The 16,962-nt window shown below is 35.1% G+C and overlaps 1 protein-coding gene across 9 annotated transcripts in view; it reads right to left on the bottom strand.

Annotated features, from left to right (window-relative positions):
* Positions 1 to 16,962, bottom strand: part of SLC4A4 (solute carrier family 4 member 4) — a 493,231-nt gene that overhangs the window by 4,749 nt on the left and 471,520 nt on the right. For 6 of the 9 annotated variants that reach the window (XM_050791358.1, XM_050791359.1, XM_050791360.1 and 3 more), the window contains 4 exons: positions 15,863 to 15,931; positions 13,217 to 13,390; positions 10,821 to 10,982; positions 257 to 336 (listed from right to left, as the gene is read on the bottom strand). In XM_050791358.1, coding sequence (XP_050647315.1) covers positions 257 to 336; positions 10,821 to 10,982; positions 13,217 to 13,390; positions 15,863 to 15,931 — 485 coding nt within the window. Of the gene's footprint in view, positions 1 to 256; positions 337 to 3,468; positions 3,566 to 10,820; positions 10,983 to 13,216; positions 13,391 to 15,862; positions 15,932 to 16,962 lie in introns of all 9 variants that reach the window. The other 3 variants (XM_050791357.1, XM_050791356.1, XM_050791363.1) reach the window with 1 other exon arrangement.

Here is a 16,962-nt window from a genome sequence, read left to right as displayed (position 1 = left end):
TTAAAAGAGCTAATGTTGATCCTGGGTTGTAACTTAATGATACTGAAAGATTCCCTTATTTGTAAGAGTAAGTAGGTCTCTTAAAATGCTTTCTACTAGTAAAAGCTGGAGCAAGTTTTGGTCACTGGGTAATTTATTTAAGAGAAATCATAGAGAGGAAGGAGAACAAGAAGTTATGTCAATAACCCACCATTAACTACATTTCTGTGGGGCAATTATTCCACAGAACAACATAAAATACTGGACTGTCCTTTACCTTGGCATACCGAGTGACTGAAGGAAAGGAATTTTATCAGCATGATGTGTGGCGTTCAAGGAATGTTGGTGATCTTTCTCCTATAAAATAAAAGTTTTAAAAAACATAAATAGTAGGTCTATGGTGAAGTATAAAACAAAAATCTTCACAAAATTGATGCATCTTCCATAACTGTTAAGAGTAAAAAGATAAGTTTAGGTATTTCAATAAAAAATGTATTAAGCTAAGACTCTAGTGTGATGAAGACAAAATCACTTCGTTTCCTTTACGTTAGGTTTTCTGGGATGGATCACTGCTGTCTTGTCAGTGAGAAGAATAAAAAGCAAATCATTTTTAGAGGGTGACAACATTCTCAATGTCTAAGGCTTGCTTTTGGATTTCCTTCCATCTTCAGCATTCCTAAGTTTGCCTGCTGTTGTTCATAAGGAAAAAAAAAAGATTTTCTTTGAGGTACTTACTCATCCTGCAACACTACTTCTATCAGTTCTGTTCTTTCATCATGGATTATAAAGATAAACATGACATTAGGAAACATTTCAGGCAAAATGCTCAAGTGTATTTTGTTTAAGTAAACTTGTAATATCATATCAACTTGCAATTTATCCTTTAAAAGGGGTTTTGAGAGGATGAAGGGCAACTGGCACATAAACTTTTTCCATGAGCCTCAAATTCTGGCTAGTGATTTTTTAAAAATAGCTTTTACATTTATTTATAAGGGGCTATACCAGGGTATGATGCCAACAGAAGACATACATGTTAAGCACATGTGTGTCACAGTGTGCTTTTGCTATTAATGCTCCACAGATAAAAAATGAAGTTGGAACATGGCTTCAGGAGCTTAAATTAAAAAAGAAATTCATAACCAAACCCCATTAAGTTAGCAGAAATTAGCCTCGGTTACAAGTTAGAGGTTACAAAATGGACACCAAAGGTAAGACTGCTTTAGTTCTTGGTTCTTTAAATTCAGGCTGGTAGCCAGCCTCCAAGATGGCTCTCAGCGATCCCTGTCTCCTGATATTTATGAATTTGTGCAATTCCTTCCCAGTGTTAACAGTGTGGGGCTGCATAACCATCAGAACATGACAGAAGTAATGGTCTGTTACTTCTGAGATTCAGTTATAAAAGACTGCAGCTTCTGTCTTGGTTTCTTTCTCTTTTATCACTAGCTCTGAGGGAGGCCATGTCATGGGCATCCTACAGAGATACCCACAGGTAAAGAAACAAACGTCATGCCAAGGGCCCCATGAGTGTGCTTTTGGAAGCAGATCCCCAGCTCCAACCAAGTCCTCAGAGACTAAAATATTTAATGGGAACCTCAGTGGGTGGATACGTATGCTGTCAAGAATATCTGTTATAGAGATGTGCAGAAGAAAAAACAAAACCTGGTCTGTTCTAGAATTCATGTGTTTCCTTATAGCCTTAGCACAAATGACTTCATTTTGCTTTGGTTTGGTCTTTTGGGGCCTAGTGCATGAGCTTAGTTCAAAACAATGGCCTCCCAGAATTTTGTTTAAAAAGATTCCCCCTTTTTAACCAAATTCATTTCCTCTTGCCTAGAGACCATCAATCTTCAGATGATCATGCAACAAAGGTTCCAGCCAGTTCCAGGTGAAGACACCGCCCTGGCCATCAAGCAGCTACCCTGCCTTCATTAGACTAAGAGCAGGGTGAGAGTTCAGTGATCCCCAATAGGTAGGGAGTATGCCGTAAGCCAGAATGAAGCAGTTACAGAAAAAAGACCATCGGTCCCTCTGCCTCCCATGAAGATTTAGGGAGATCACATCTCTCCTTGAGGAGATGAGGCAGGAAAACAGGGTCTGGAGGCAGGGAACATAAGGCCTATTCACACTTTGGCTATGACAGGAAATATCCTCTTCATGGGGCATAGGCCAAGTAAATGAGTTTGTAACTTTACTTCATCCTCTTCATTTACATAGGGTATACCCCAAGTAGAGGGTATTTAAACTCCCAAAAATTTCGTAATGGGGCCCTTGAGTCCCTATTCTTGGGCCCACTCCCACAACGGGGAGTATACTATAATTTTCAATACATCCTTTCATTTCTTCCTGGGAAAAAAAAAAAAAAAGTCTTCAGAGACTCAGCCCCAGCTGACAGCTTGACAGGTCTGACTGCAATCTCATGAGAGACTCTGAGCCAGAACCAAAATCAGCTGCCCCTGCATTCCTGAATGTCAGGAATTGTGTAAGAAAACATGTTTGTTGTTTTAAGCTGCTAAGTTTTATGGTAATTTGTTACTCAATGATTGATAACTAATACACCCATTATTTTTTATCAATAGACATTCATTCCAAACATTTCTTGATAACAGTAACCTCTTATTGAAGTCGAGGTGGCTTGGTAAAATAGAAATAAAAGTGTCTTAACTTTGTCTTTTTCTGTAACAGATCAGTGTACTCTGAAGTGCATCTGAATCTAAAAGGATGCATTTTCTTCAATGAGAATGCAAAGTAGAAAGTAGCTTGATGGCAATTGCTACCTGCTATTGGGAAAGTCTGAAATAGTCACTGACATTACTAAGTGGCCTGTTAATTCAATTACAGAAGAAAAAAATGTCACAAACCATTGCACCATAGCCAGCAGGCTGTCACCCTAGAAAGATCAGTGTAGTTATAACAATAATTTTGAAATAGCAAAAGGGAGAATGAAGAGATTAGAAAGCAAATGCATATAAATTCTATCTAGAAAGTTGTACTAATACTTCATGATTGCTAATTTAATCAAAATTAAATTTTTCCAGATTCTTAATATTAACAATTGATTTATTGATCACTGAGAGACCAATGATGCAATTTCTCTTTTGAGCTGATTTGATCACTAGTTGAAACCTAAGGAAGACAAACAGTGACAGTGATGTAGTATTATAAGCTGCAATTCAAAATACCAGCAGGAAAAAAAAAAAGAAAAATCAATTAAAAACGTGGTTATTAATTTAGCAGTTGGAAAAACTGGGGATGATTTGGGTGAGGGAAAAGACTACCAAATAAAAATTTAAAAGGTTATGGATAAAAAGAAGAGTGAAGCTTAGGGTAGGTAAAAATAAAGTTTTATTATAATTAAGTGTAAATCTTCTCATAGAAAAAAGGAAAAACAAAATCGAGGGCAAGTTAATGCAGATGGCAATTCTAAAGTGTTTTTTCTCTGTAAGTGCAAATCATATTCAAGCAAGCATGCAAGAGGTTAGTTCTACTCACTGTCAGAAGGTTTGCTATCACTTAGGAAAGGTTGCTGTTCCATGATGTCCATTGGAATTTTAATACTTGGAACTTTTTCTGAGTATGGGCAGTCAGACTGTGAAAAAAATGTACAACAGGTTTTAGAATGTTTTTATTATGCAGCCCTTCCTATCTGCTACTGTCGATCAAACCGTTTTATATAATCATTTACTTAATACTAAGGAGAAAAGCCCTATAATTACTTCCAGTTTGCTATCTTTTAACTATATTCCTTCTTTCCCCCTCACATTTGTTTTCTACTCTTCTGAGTTAATGGTATTGAGTCCATTAAAGCTACAACTACACAAAATAGAGACCACTACAACTGAATTGTAAAGCTTTCTATCACTTAGACTCCCAATCAGCAATGTTTATGAGTTGTATCTGTGAAGCAAATGATCTCAATGCAAAAACAGATTAAACCTAGGAAACTTCCAAAGTTATAATACGGTCTTGAAATTCTTGTTTTGTTTATGCTGATTCTGTCTCTAGGAAAATCATGACCCATCATTCCTTCTAGAACAAGTGACAGACTTTTTATATATCCACTATCAAGAAGCCTTCTATGTACACTAGAAAATAAACTTTCCTCTCTTACGCTAAGTACTATTTTATGGGTAAAGGTTCATTTCAATTAGCTTGTGGCAAAGATATCTGAAAATGTAAGCAAAACATAAGAAAATAAAATGTTCAAAAAGGTGTCTACGATGGTCAGATAAGCAGAGAATCATAATGGAAATGACAAAACCAGGCAGCTAATCATGGGACTGCTTAAAGAACAGGCCACCTAGCCCAAATTATAATAGATTTCCCAGAGATTACCACTTTGTTTCTTTTAAATGCATTATATTGAGTCCAAGTCTATGTTGAGACTGAAAGACCCAATATATCTCTTAATTGAAAGTACCAAAAAGATGATTTTTAGTTGAAAATAAAATGAGATTAATGTTAAAAAAATCTTAACATAAAGTCTATTACCTACATGGAAAATTCCTTTATGGTGACTCTAAAGAGGTTAATATACAATAGTATCCTTTTAGAGAACTAAGACAATGCATTCAACAAGCAAAAAAGAAAAAAAAAAAACATGCCACACATAAACAATATTAACCTTAAATGTAAATGGGCTAAATGCCCCAATTAAAAGACACAGACTGGCAAACTGAGTAGAGTTAAGACCCATGCGTGTGCTATATTCAGGAGACCCACCGCATGTTCAAAGACACACATAGGCTCAAAATAAAGGGATGGAGGAATATTTACCAAGCAAATGGAAAGCAAAAACAAAACAAACAAACAAACAAAAAAACCAGGGGTTGCAATCCTAGTCTCTGATAAAACAGACTTTATACCAACAAGCATCAAAAAAGACCAAGAAGGGCATTGCATAATGATAAAGGGATCAATGTAACAAAAAGAGCTAACTATCTCAAACATATATGCACCCAACATAGGAGCACCCAGACTCATAAAGCAAGTTCTTAGAGACCTACAAAGAGACTCCCACAAAATAATAGTGGGAGACTTTAACACCCCACTGTCAATATTAGACAGATCAGTGAGACAGAAAATTAACAAGGATATCCAGGACTTGAACTCAGCTCTGAACCAAGCAGATCTAATAGACATCTACAGAACTCTCCACCCCAAATCAACAGAACATACATTCTTCTCAGCACCACATCGCACTTGTTCTAAAATTGACCACATAATTGGAAGTAAAACACTCCCGAGCAAATGCAAAAGAATGGAAATCATAACAAACAGTCTGGACACAGCTAAAGCAGTGTTTAGAGGGAAATTTATAGCACTAAATTCCCACAGGAGAAAGCAGGAAAGATATAAAAATTGACAGTCTAACATCACAATTAAAAGAACTAGAGAAGCAAGAGCAAACACATTCAAAAGCTAGCAGAAGAAAAGAAATAACAAAGATCAGAGCAGAATTGAAGGAGATAGAGACACAAAAAACCCTTCAAAAAATCAATGAATCCAGGAGCTGTTTTTTGAAAAGATTAACAAAATAGACCACTAGCCAGAATAATGAAGAAGAAAAGAGAGAAGAATCAAATAGGCACAATAAAAAATGATAAAGGGGATATAACCACTGGTCCCACAGAAATACAATCTACCATCAGAGAGTACTATAAACACCTCTACACAAATAAACTAGAAAATCTAGAAGAAATGGATAAATTCCTGGATACATACACCCTCCCAAGACCAACTCTGGAAGAAGTTGAATCCCTGAATAGAACAACAAGTTCTGAAATGGAAGCAGTAATTAATAGTCTACCAACCAAAAAACGTCCAGGACCAGATGGGTTCACAGAAGAATTCTACCAGCAGTATGAAGAGGAGCTGGTACCATTTCTTCTGAAATTATTCCAAACAATAGAAAAAGAGGGACTCCTCCCTAACTCATTTTATGAGGCCAGCATCATCCTGATACCAAAACCTGGCAGAGACACAACAAAAAAACAAAATTACAGGCCAGTATTCCTGATGAACATTGATGTGAAAATCCTCAAGAAAATACTGGTAAACTGGTAAAATACTGGTAAAATACAGAAGCATATTAAAAAACTAATCTACCACGATCATGTTGGCTTCATCCTTGGGACACAAGGCTGGTTCAGCATAGGCAAATCAATGAACATAGTCCATCACATAAACAGAACCAATGACGAAAAACACATCATTATCTCAATAAATACAGAAAAGGCCTTCAATAAAATTCAACAGCCTTTCATGCTAAACACTCTAAATAAACTAGGTATTCATGGAATGTATCTCAAAATAATAAGAGCTATTTATGACAAACCCACAGCCAATATCATACTGAATGGGCAAAAGCTGGAAGCATTCCCTTTGAAAACTGGCACAAGACAAGGATGCTCTCTCTCACCACTCTTATTCAACATAGTATTGGAATTTCTGGCCAGGGCAATCAGGCAAGAGAAAGAAATAAAGGGTATTCAAATAGGAAGAGGGGAAGTCAAATTGTCTCTGTTTGCCAATGACATGATTGTGTATTTAGAAAACCCCACTGTCACATCCCAAAATCTCCTTAAGCTGATAAGCAACTTCAGCAAAGTCTCAGAATACAAAATCAATGTGCAGAAATCACAAGCATTCCTATACACCAATAATAGACAGAGAGCCCAATCATGAATGAACTCCCATTCACAATTGCTACAAAGAGAACAAAATACCTAGGAATACAATTGACAAGGGATGTGGAGGACCTCTTCAAGGAGAACAACAAACTACTGCTCAAGGAAATAAAAGAGGACACAAACAAATGGAAAAACATTCCATGTTCATGGATACAAGAGTCAATATCATGAAAATGGCCGTACTGCCCAAAGTAATTTATGGAATCAATGCTATCCTCATCAAGCTGCCATTGACTTTCTTCACAAAATCAGAAAAAACTACTTTAAATTTCACATGAAACCAAAAAAGAGCCCATATAGCCAAGACAATCCTAAGCAAAAAGAACAAAGCTGGAGGCTTCACACTACCTGACTTCAAAGTATGCCACAAGGCTACAATAACCAAAACAGCATGGTACCAGTACCAAAACAGATATATGGACCAATGGAACAGAATGGAGGCCTCAAAAATAATGTCACACATCTACAACCATCTGATTTTTGACAAACCTGACAAATACAGGCAGTGAGGAAAGGAGTCCCTATTTAATAAATGGTGTTGGGAAAACTGGTTAGCCATATGCAGAAAATTGAAACTGGACCCCTTCCTTACATGTTATACAAAAATCAAATCAAGATGGATTAAAGCCTTAAATATAAGATGTAAAACTATAAAACCCTAGAAGAAAACCTAGGCAATACCATTCAGGACATAGACATGGGCAAGGACTTCATGATTAAAACAGCAAAAGCAATGGCAACAAAAGTCAAAATTGACAAATGGCATCTAATTAAACTACAGAGCATCTGCACAGCAAAATAAATTATCATCAGAATGAATAGGCAACCTAAAGAATGGGAGAAAATTTTTGCAATCTATCCATCTGACAAAGGGCTAATATCCAGAATCTACAAGGAACTTAAACAAATTTACAAGAAAAAACAACCCTATCAAAAAGTGGGCAAAGGATATGAACAGATACTTCTCAAAGGAAGACATTTATGCAGCCCACAAACATATGAAAAAAAGGTCATCATTGCTGGTCATCAGATAAATGCAAATCAAAATCACAATGAGATACCATCTCATGCCAGTTAGAATGGCAATCATTAAAAAGTGAGGAAATAAGAGATGCTGGAGAGGATTTGGAGAAATAGGAATGCTTTTACACTGTTGGTGAGAGTCTAAATTATTTCAACCATCGTGAAAGACAGTGTGGTGATTCCTCAAAGACCGCAATAGCATTTGACCCAGCAACCCTATTACTGGGTATATACCCATATACCCAAAGGATTATAAATCATTCTACTATAAAGACACATGCACATGCATGTTTATTACAGCACTGCTCACAATAGCAAAGACTTGGAACCAACCCATATGCCCATCCATGATAGACTGGATAAAGAAAATGTGGCACATATACACCATGGAATACTATGCAGCCATAAAAAAGGATGAGTTCATGTCCTTTGCAGGGACATGGATGAAGCTGGAAACAATCATTCTCAGCAAACTAACACAGGAACAGAAAACGAAACACCACATGTTTTCACTCATAAGTGGGAGTTGAACAATTAGAACACATGGACACAGGCAGGGGAACATCACACACTGGGGCCTGCCCGGGGGTAGGGCACTACGGGAGGGATACCAGTAGGAGAAATACCTAATGTAGATGACAGGTTGATATGTACAGCAAACCATCATGACACGTGTATACCTATGTAACAAACCTGCACGATCTGCACATGTATCCCAGAACTTAAAGTATAATAATAATGAAAAAGATGCCACATACACTTACCTTTATGAGAATGTCAAAAACAGTAAGTCATTACAGTATTTCAAACATTTTCCAAAATAATAGCACTTATAGATGGATGAGTTGGTAGCCAACCCTTAATCACAGCCTACCAGGCAGATTAAAAAATGACTGTGAGTGGCTCAAAATGTTGGTAAGCCATAATTTTTACTATTTGTGCTCATAAATATTATAGCTATAACTCCCATGTCCCCACGTGACTCCCTATATCCATGGGCCCCAAACCCTTTGACTAAGAAGTAAACTTAGGAGAACCACATTCCTAAGTGGAGCCCCTAAATAATGAGTTCAACACACAAAACGTACTGCACAGATGTACTCCAAATTGCCTAACTAGATTCACTGCCTAGGAACAAATGTATATGTTTGTTTGTTTGTTTTGGAATGGGTAGGATGAAGAGGAAGAGGAAAAAAACCAAGTATGACACTTTGGCTTCAAGAAATCTGTCGGAAGTGGTAAATATCAATAGAAAAAAAACACTTTAAATGAAATAGGATTTGTTGGAAATCATATCTAAGAATTGGAAGAACTTCTAAGGAGTTCTTTTGATCTAACTTTTGTCACTAGAGAGCAGTACATTTAAAACATTCTCCAAAGTTGATATTTTACTATTTTTTCTTAAAAATCATTAGAGAGGGGGATTCCATAATCCCTCACTTCATACGTTCATAATGTGTAATGAACTTTAAATTTGATGTCCATGTACATAAGTTGACATATTTATTTTGGACAAAATACTGCTTTAATTATTTCAATATTTCAGGCAGTCTTTTTTTTTTTTTTTTTTTTTTTTTTTTTTTTGGTCTTCAGTGGTCCAGAAATTCATTTCAAATTTTAATTTCTATTAAATGTGTAAACACATCATTCTTTGGACTATTCCATCTTAATCCCTGCTGTAGTTTAAACACATTCTTTTTCTGTCATCACTGGAAACAAAATCTATACACCTGTTATCATTGTAGATGGACGATGACAGTCATAAAGCTCTTTTCACCTCTTTTTCTCTTTAGCTAAATGTGCCTCATGCATTAAGTCTTTTTCTTATTGAATCAATTTATGTGAAATCCAATTCTGTCTCTTGCCTTCGTTCACTGTACTATTTCCAAGTTCTACAAAAAGAATACAATCAGACAGCCTGACCACTTGGAAATAACCAGAGAGGCCTGGATTTGAATTTTGGCTTTGCCATTATGGCTGTGTACAATTAGAAAAATGACTTAAATATACATGTCAAAGCCTCACCTTACATATTTACAATTTTATTTGTCAATCATACCTCAATAAAGCTTTAAAATTTTTACAAAATATTTAACATTTCTCAGTCTAAATTTCCTCATCTGTAAAATGGGAACAAAAATAAATACTGTGATAACAAGCTATTGAGACAATTAAGGATAAGGTATGCAATGATCAATCAAAGTTATCAAGTAGTAAGTAGAAACTAACAATTAACAATATTCCTACTTTAGAATGGGTAATGATGCACAAAAAATCATTTGTGATACTGCACTGTGTAAAATCCAGAGCAAATTTTCAAATGGAAAACACTTTGGCAATCTTTTCAAAAGGCTACTGGAATAAGGTGTGTGCCTGTGTTAAAGTAAACAAATCCCAGTTTTTCTCCTAGCACTGATTACAGACCCCTACTGGTGAATCTGTATTTCTGTGAGCTGGTTTCCTAAAGAAAAAATTGGGCAAAATTTTACTTCTCAACTTAATCACCTAATTGGAGGAGGACCCTCTAGACTATGACACTAACCACTACAATTATGTAAAAAGACCCCAAACTCCAATTCCCTTTTCTTTTTATTGAAGAGCTACAGAAAAATAATGCTAAATCATATTAGTATAAATATAATGCTATGATTAATATAACAGCATAGAACTTTGGTGGAAAGCCTACTCAAATAGATTCATAGATTATACAAAGTGAGATCATCGACATCTATCCACATTAGGCTTAAAATTACATAAAATTGAGTTATTATCTCAAATATAAGCCCTGAATTATTAATAGAAACCAAATACATTTTATAGCATTACTAAGCAAACTTCCTTTATGAGATCAGAACTTTTTTAATGTGGTGGGTTTTAAAATTTTTTAGAAGTTATTATTAGTCATTATGTTATTATTAGGGTATTAATGGTTACAGAAAGACTTCAGAAAATATAAAAAACCAAAGAGAGAATATAAAGGGCAAAGGGATGTGAAATGAGTAATATACCACATGTCCAGATAAACATTCTTAGAACTCAGCCCTCCATTTCACATCAGGTATAAAAAGGCACAATTTTCACATTTGTTTCTTTAACTAGTTTTCCTTTGGAATTTGGAAAGTTCCTTACATCATCATTGTCACTGTCCAGACTTCCCTTCTTCTTTTTCTTTTTCTTCTCATCCTCTTTCTTTTTCTTGTCCTTTTCTGGAATGACATCATCGAGGAAGCTGAGGTCGTGCTGGGAGAAGAGGTAGTCCATGCCTTTTCTGACAGCTACAAGTGCCAAGATCTGAAAGAGCAAATATTAAAAGTATGGAAGAAACCATGTCAGATGAAGTCACAGCAAGCACAGATACTCTCCTATCAAAGTCCACAGAAACCTACTTTGTGTAAGGCTGGATAGAGTATGACAGACCTGATCTTGACGGTATGGACTTATACCAAGTGAACTCTCATAATTTTCTATATGGGAAAAGTTGTTTTATAAAAGTCTTAGTTGAAACTCACTTTGTTTTGTTCACTGAAATGCATGATCACATTCAATTAGAATTTTAATGTGAAAGGATTGTTTTTCAAAACCATTTCCTTCCATGTGAGATTTTAAATAAAATAATTAAAAGTTTAAAGTCACAAAATAGCTGACATATGATTTCTAAGTATTAAAAATTAAAACGTTATAAAGGTTTTTAGCAATCAAGAAAATCTGTACGACACACAGAATACTGAGACATCTTCCAAGTATTCACAATGAGGTAGTATTTGAATATGCATAGACCATTTCATTCACTGGGCTACTTCAATCATCACCATTAACCGAATACTTAACATATCCCAGACACTATATTAAACTCTTAGGCAATATTATCTCATTTATTCTTCAAAACAAACCCCAAAAGTAGGTATTATTATTTCTGTCATACAGCTGAGGAAACTGAAGGTTAGAGACATTAAGTATGTTGTCCAAGATCCTTAATGTCTGTGAGGGAGATGAATCCAGATAATTGAATAATACAAAAGGCCCCAGTTGTCTGCTTCCAAAACAAATATTCTTGACCTGTGTATTTCTGGTTCTATGAATTGCTCTTGAAGAATAACTTCTGAAGGTATATTAAGATACTTCTGAAGGTAGAATTAAGATATCTTTATTCTACATTAAAATTAATATGCAGCAAATTATAGGCATCCCGACTTGCTTCAAACTAAGCAGTTGTCTTTATCAGCATCATGCTCTCGATATGACAGTTTCCTCATCGCCTAGAGAAATAAATAACGTCTGTCCTAACTTCTATTACAGAATTATTTTGTGACCAAATACAAGTTCTGAAAAGACAAAAACACTTTAGAAAAGTAAAGCATTTTAAAATTATTATTTAGCACAAGGAAAAAGTGATTTATTGGATATAATTCAAATGTACCCTGCTCTAGCTTCAATTTTCTTGGTTTCAGCAAAATTTGTAGGTAGGCAGATAACACTGATAGGTAAATCTGAGTGTTTCTCATACTCAGTGTGCTTTTCAGTAAGTTAATATAGTTTTTTTTTTTAAAAAAAAAAGGAAAGAAAGACATAAGGCACCATTAAGAAAAAAAAATCTGACCTAACAAATATGACTAGTATTTAACATCCATTTTTTCTTGCATCGTTGGGAGAAAAAAAATTTCAAACAAATACAAAAAATAAAATAATAATCTTGGCTAAGAGTAAGAGGATTTTTATAAAAATAAAATGTGGTAAGTGTAGGAAAATTCTGTTTTCAAACCTGCGGGGGAGATAAAACAGACTCGAGGCTCCCTTTGTAACTTGTTTTAAGTGTACATAAATGCATTTTCTTGTAAGAAGTAAAGAGTTATGGTAAAGTATAAAATTCAATAATGAAGCCAAATACAAAACTTCTTTTTCTCTTCTTTCACTTGTGACTCAGAGTGAAACATTAGTTGCTTTACCTTGTTTCTCATCATATTATGACAAGGATAGAGAGTCCCACCTTATCTTTAAACTTAGCATTATGCAAACCACAAGAAATGTAAAAAGTGAACTTCTCACTCCATTTCTTCTAATGTACTGGATGAGTTCTCACAAGTTGCCAAGCACTTCGTCATTACTTGAACTGAAATGTCCTACACTCTTACTTAGATTAATTCTATTGTACAACATTTAAAAAGTAATTAACATGCACTGGTGTTTACTATGTGTCAGGCATTGTGCTACATGTTTGATAGTCATTTTTGATGCTCAGAAAAACAACAATGCAACCCCCATTTTACTGATGAAGTAATAGTAGTTCAAAGAAGTTTACTGATGAGCATGAACCAGGGCCAGTATATGAACTCAGGTGAGCCTGATTCTAAGGTCCATCCTAGACAACCATAAACATGGGAAATGTAAATTACAACTGATCAAAGTGATGAGGTCAAAGCTGGAAAAATTTGGAACAATACATAAAAGACATGTGAGTCTTCCATATAACAATAACCACATGATACCCATATAATCTCACAGGTACATTCAATTAAAGGAATCCCTACCATTACTGGAAAAATGATAGCAGCCACCGTTGACTTGAGGATCCAAAGCAGGGCCAGACACAACACCTGCAGGAAAGTGAACAGGTGGACTCTGCGCAGGGGAACATGACGCAGGTAGATAAAGTCAGGCTGATGCTTCAGAGGCATCAGAAGCAGCTTCAGACGATCCATGAACTGGGGAGGAAAGAGGAAGGGAGTCCAAATGTATTACTGCATTACATTTCCACTATGCCTAACTAATCATTACTGATTTATATTCTATAATTTAGGCAAGCAACGTCCTTTTCAGAGGACAAAGGAATGCAGAAATTTAGTCAAGCACACTAAAGCACAAGTCTTCAAATCTTTGTCATTATATTGTGGGAATGTTACGTAGATGTGTAAGAAAAAGTGGCCACTAAATAATAAAGTCACAAAGCAAAACATAAATTCTAGGAGCTCATCTCCTAATTTCTATTTTTACTCTCTGAGTCTCAGGAAAGAGGATCTTTTGCCTATTTTAGTAATAATATGCTGAAGGAAGCCATCTAACTCATGTATCTTACTCTGCCTCAGTTGTCTTATCTCAAAAAAGAGGAGATAATACTATGCATCATATATTAACACATTTCAGGAATGTTTTAAGGATATAAAGGAAGTATTCAACTTAAAAATGGGAATACATTATGTTTTCATAAATTCCATATTATTTATCTGAGCAGCATACCTTGACTAATACACTCAGCAATCTATCACCATTTCTTTTCAGAGAAAAGCTATCTGAATACTACAGTGAGTTTCAGGGTCAACATCTGAACCTAAGAGAGGCTATCGTATGGTCATATATAAACAGCTATTGAAATAACTACTGCTGTGCTTCAAAGAATAACTGCCGAATTGACCTTGCCAGTGACAAATAGGAAGATATTCAAAAACCTATCACAGGATATTTCAATGAAAGATGCTCAGTAAATAGCTATTGAATTGAATAATCATGCAATATGAACTCTGAAATAATATCTCTATTTTCTTTCTGGAGGGAAAGAAGTGCAAAAGTAGATTAGACCATCGCAATCTTCTCTAGTGATTTCTTACTTAAAGGGTTTTCTTTTTCCCTCTAGAATTATTTTTGACTGGTGGGGACCTTCTCATTTATAAAGTTTGGGTTACAAAATTTCTTTACAAATTACAAAATTTGCTAAATCAAATCTCACCAAAAAGGTCTAAACAAGGGAGAATCGAGAAAGAAAAAGAAAAGCCATTAGAGGCAACAGCATTGCAGAATTTAAGAAACCTACTAGCTAGACCCTGGCTGTTTCTCCCCATCATTACTATGTGGTTGATTTTTTCTTCTTTTTAATTAAATAAATGTGCACTGAGTTTCAAACAATAAAGCCCCTAAAACACATAGAATTAAACTTCTGATCTAGACCGGGTCATCAAGGACAAACAAAAATAAGAACTATTCGTCTGAGGGCCATTTCTGTTTCATATTTTTCCATTTTGGAAAATAAAGAATATTTACAATGGCAGGTAAAAATAAGATATTTTTACAAATTTATACTTCTCAAAAGTCTCATGAGCACAAATAAACTCACATTCATCTAGTCCAGTCTATGAAGAACCACCTTGTATTTGTAACAAATATCCAAAAGATGATGAACTCTACTCAGCAGACCTAAACAGAGAAAAGTAAAGTAGCCTTTTCTCTCTTTGATGGTCTGGCCGCTTGCCCAGTTCTATCTGACTTTAAAACCAAATTAATCTGAACTTGATAAGCAAAAGCAAAGACTATTTTGAAGGGGTTCAAATAAATTCTTAGGATGTTCACAGGACACGCAGTCTCTTCCCATTAAAATGTTACTAAGTGCTAAATAAAGCTACAGTTAACAAGGTGCCAGAAAACAGCATAAGTACTTCCAGTTTCCTGGTGCCAATTAAATTAAAACCCAACTGAAAGACAAAGTCCCTTACAAAGTTTTCCCTAATGATTTTTTTTTTTTTTTAAAGAGACAGGTTCTCACTATGTTGTTGAGGCTGGACTAAAACTCAGGTTCAAGTGAACCTTTCACCCCAGCCTCCCAACTAGCTGAGACTAAAAGTGTGCACCACCGTGCCCAGCTGATAATGATTTTATTAAAAGTGTGTCAGTTTTCCCAAAGTTACGAATAGCTAAAGTTTTCAACAAAAGCAATACATCAACCACACTAACTTTATTCTTTGGTTGGTAAAAACCTTTTGATTATTGATCATAGCCATGTGAAAAGCAAATCAATACCCTGTTCTTAGTATACAGTTAAGGCAAATGGATAAATACTATCTTGAAGACACACAGAAAGGGTTAGGTATCCTTCCTGAGACAGTAAACAGGAGATAAAGATGGGTAAGGGGGAGGAAAAGAAAGATTATAGCCTCTCGCTTTCTTGGTTAAATGACTTTTAACAGCCTATTTCAACAATGGGTATGTATGGTAACATTTGCTAATACTGGCTAACTTGTCGATTAAACCAGAAATGAAAAGCAGGTGAATGGTGAAGTAGAAAATAAATGCATTTTACAAACTCAGCAGTTAATAAGGATTAGCACTTTTCTTCAAAGATCTGTTACTGGACTATTCTTATTACTAGAAAAACACTACTGTACTTACATTGCTGTTCAAAAACTTACCTGCACACCATTAAGGGATGCTACTCCCATATACAGGAACACACCATAGAGTACAGGCATGGGTATAAACTAGAAAGAAAAAAAATTGGATAAAAGTTAAAAACGATAATAAGAAAAAAGAGGAATGAAGAGGAATCATTTAAATGAAGACTAAATCTAAAACTAAAATATAGGATAGAATAACATAGTGACCTCTAACTAGTATGCTTTACTAGTCAATTGATGAACTTCTAAACTCTTTGTAAGAGAAATAAATGAAGAAGGGTAAAAAGGACTTTCAATTTTCATTGGATGCTTGTTTTTTTAGTGAGCATGCACGACCTTACTAGTAACTTTTTTTAATTAATGGAGGAAAAGTTCTGTTTCCCTTTACCCTGAAAAGGAATGACTATGTAAACCAGGAGCTTATATGGACTGTGAGGTAGACAGAAATAGAGGTATTAAGAGATGGTTGCCTCATTCTTGAGACCAAGTTCCTTTCAATATAGTTTGTTGATTTTTGTCCTTAATAATTTTTGCCATATCATCTATCAGCTTGGTATATATATGCCTCTTTCAATAAAATAAACATCAAAAGACTGTCCCCTCACTTCCTGCGAATATTATGAGAACTAACTAAAAAGAGCACTGCTTGAAAGGACCCTGGAGCACCTGGAAGCAATTAATTACACACATGGATTAATACACATCTTTTAAAACTGAATTAATACCTTTTCATGCATTAACTAGCAAAAATATTTTATGTTAATACAAAGTGTTTTAACACGAAGTGATGACTGTAAACTGTACCTATTCCTAGACCTTTGAAATGTCCCTAGTACTGAGGAAACTAAGCAAATCAAGGATGATTCTGTTTCTGGGAAGTCTCCTGTTTGAAAAACAAAAGGTTCCCAACCTTAGAATTTGAAAAGAAGTTCAAGTAATTTCAGGATTTTTCAAAGCTAAAATACTAAAACCGCAAGTCAATTAAGGCCAATCTTACCAAATCCACATAAAGGAGGCTGTTGTAACCAGAAAACATAGTATGGCTTTAGAGTAATTTTAAAAATACTGCACGTACTAAGCACAATTTCTATCAGCCTCTCCTTGTGATTGTCTAA

Source organism: Macaca thibetana, chromosome 5, assembly GCF_024542745.1.
Source record: "Macaca thibetana thibetana isolate TM-01 chromosome 5, ASM2454274v1, whole genome shotgun sequence".
Taxonomy (NCBI): Eukaryota; Metazoa; Chordata; class Mammalia; order Primates; family Cercopithecidae; genus Macaca; species Macaca thibetana.
The sequence above is the reverse complement of the archived record's forward strand: the minus strand, read 5'-3'. Positions and strand labels throughout refer to the sequence as shown.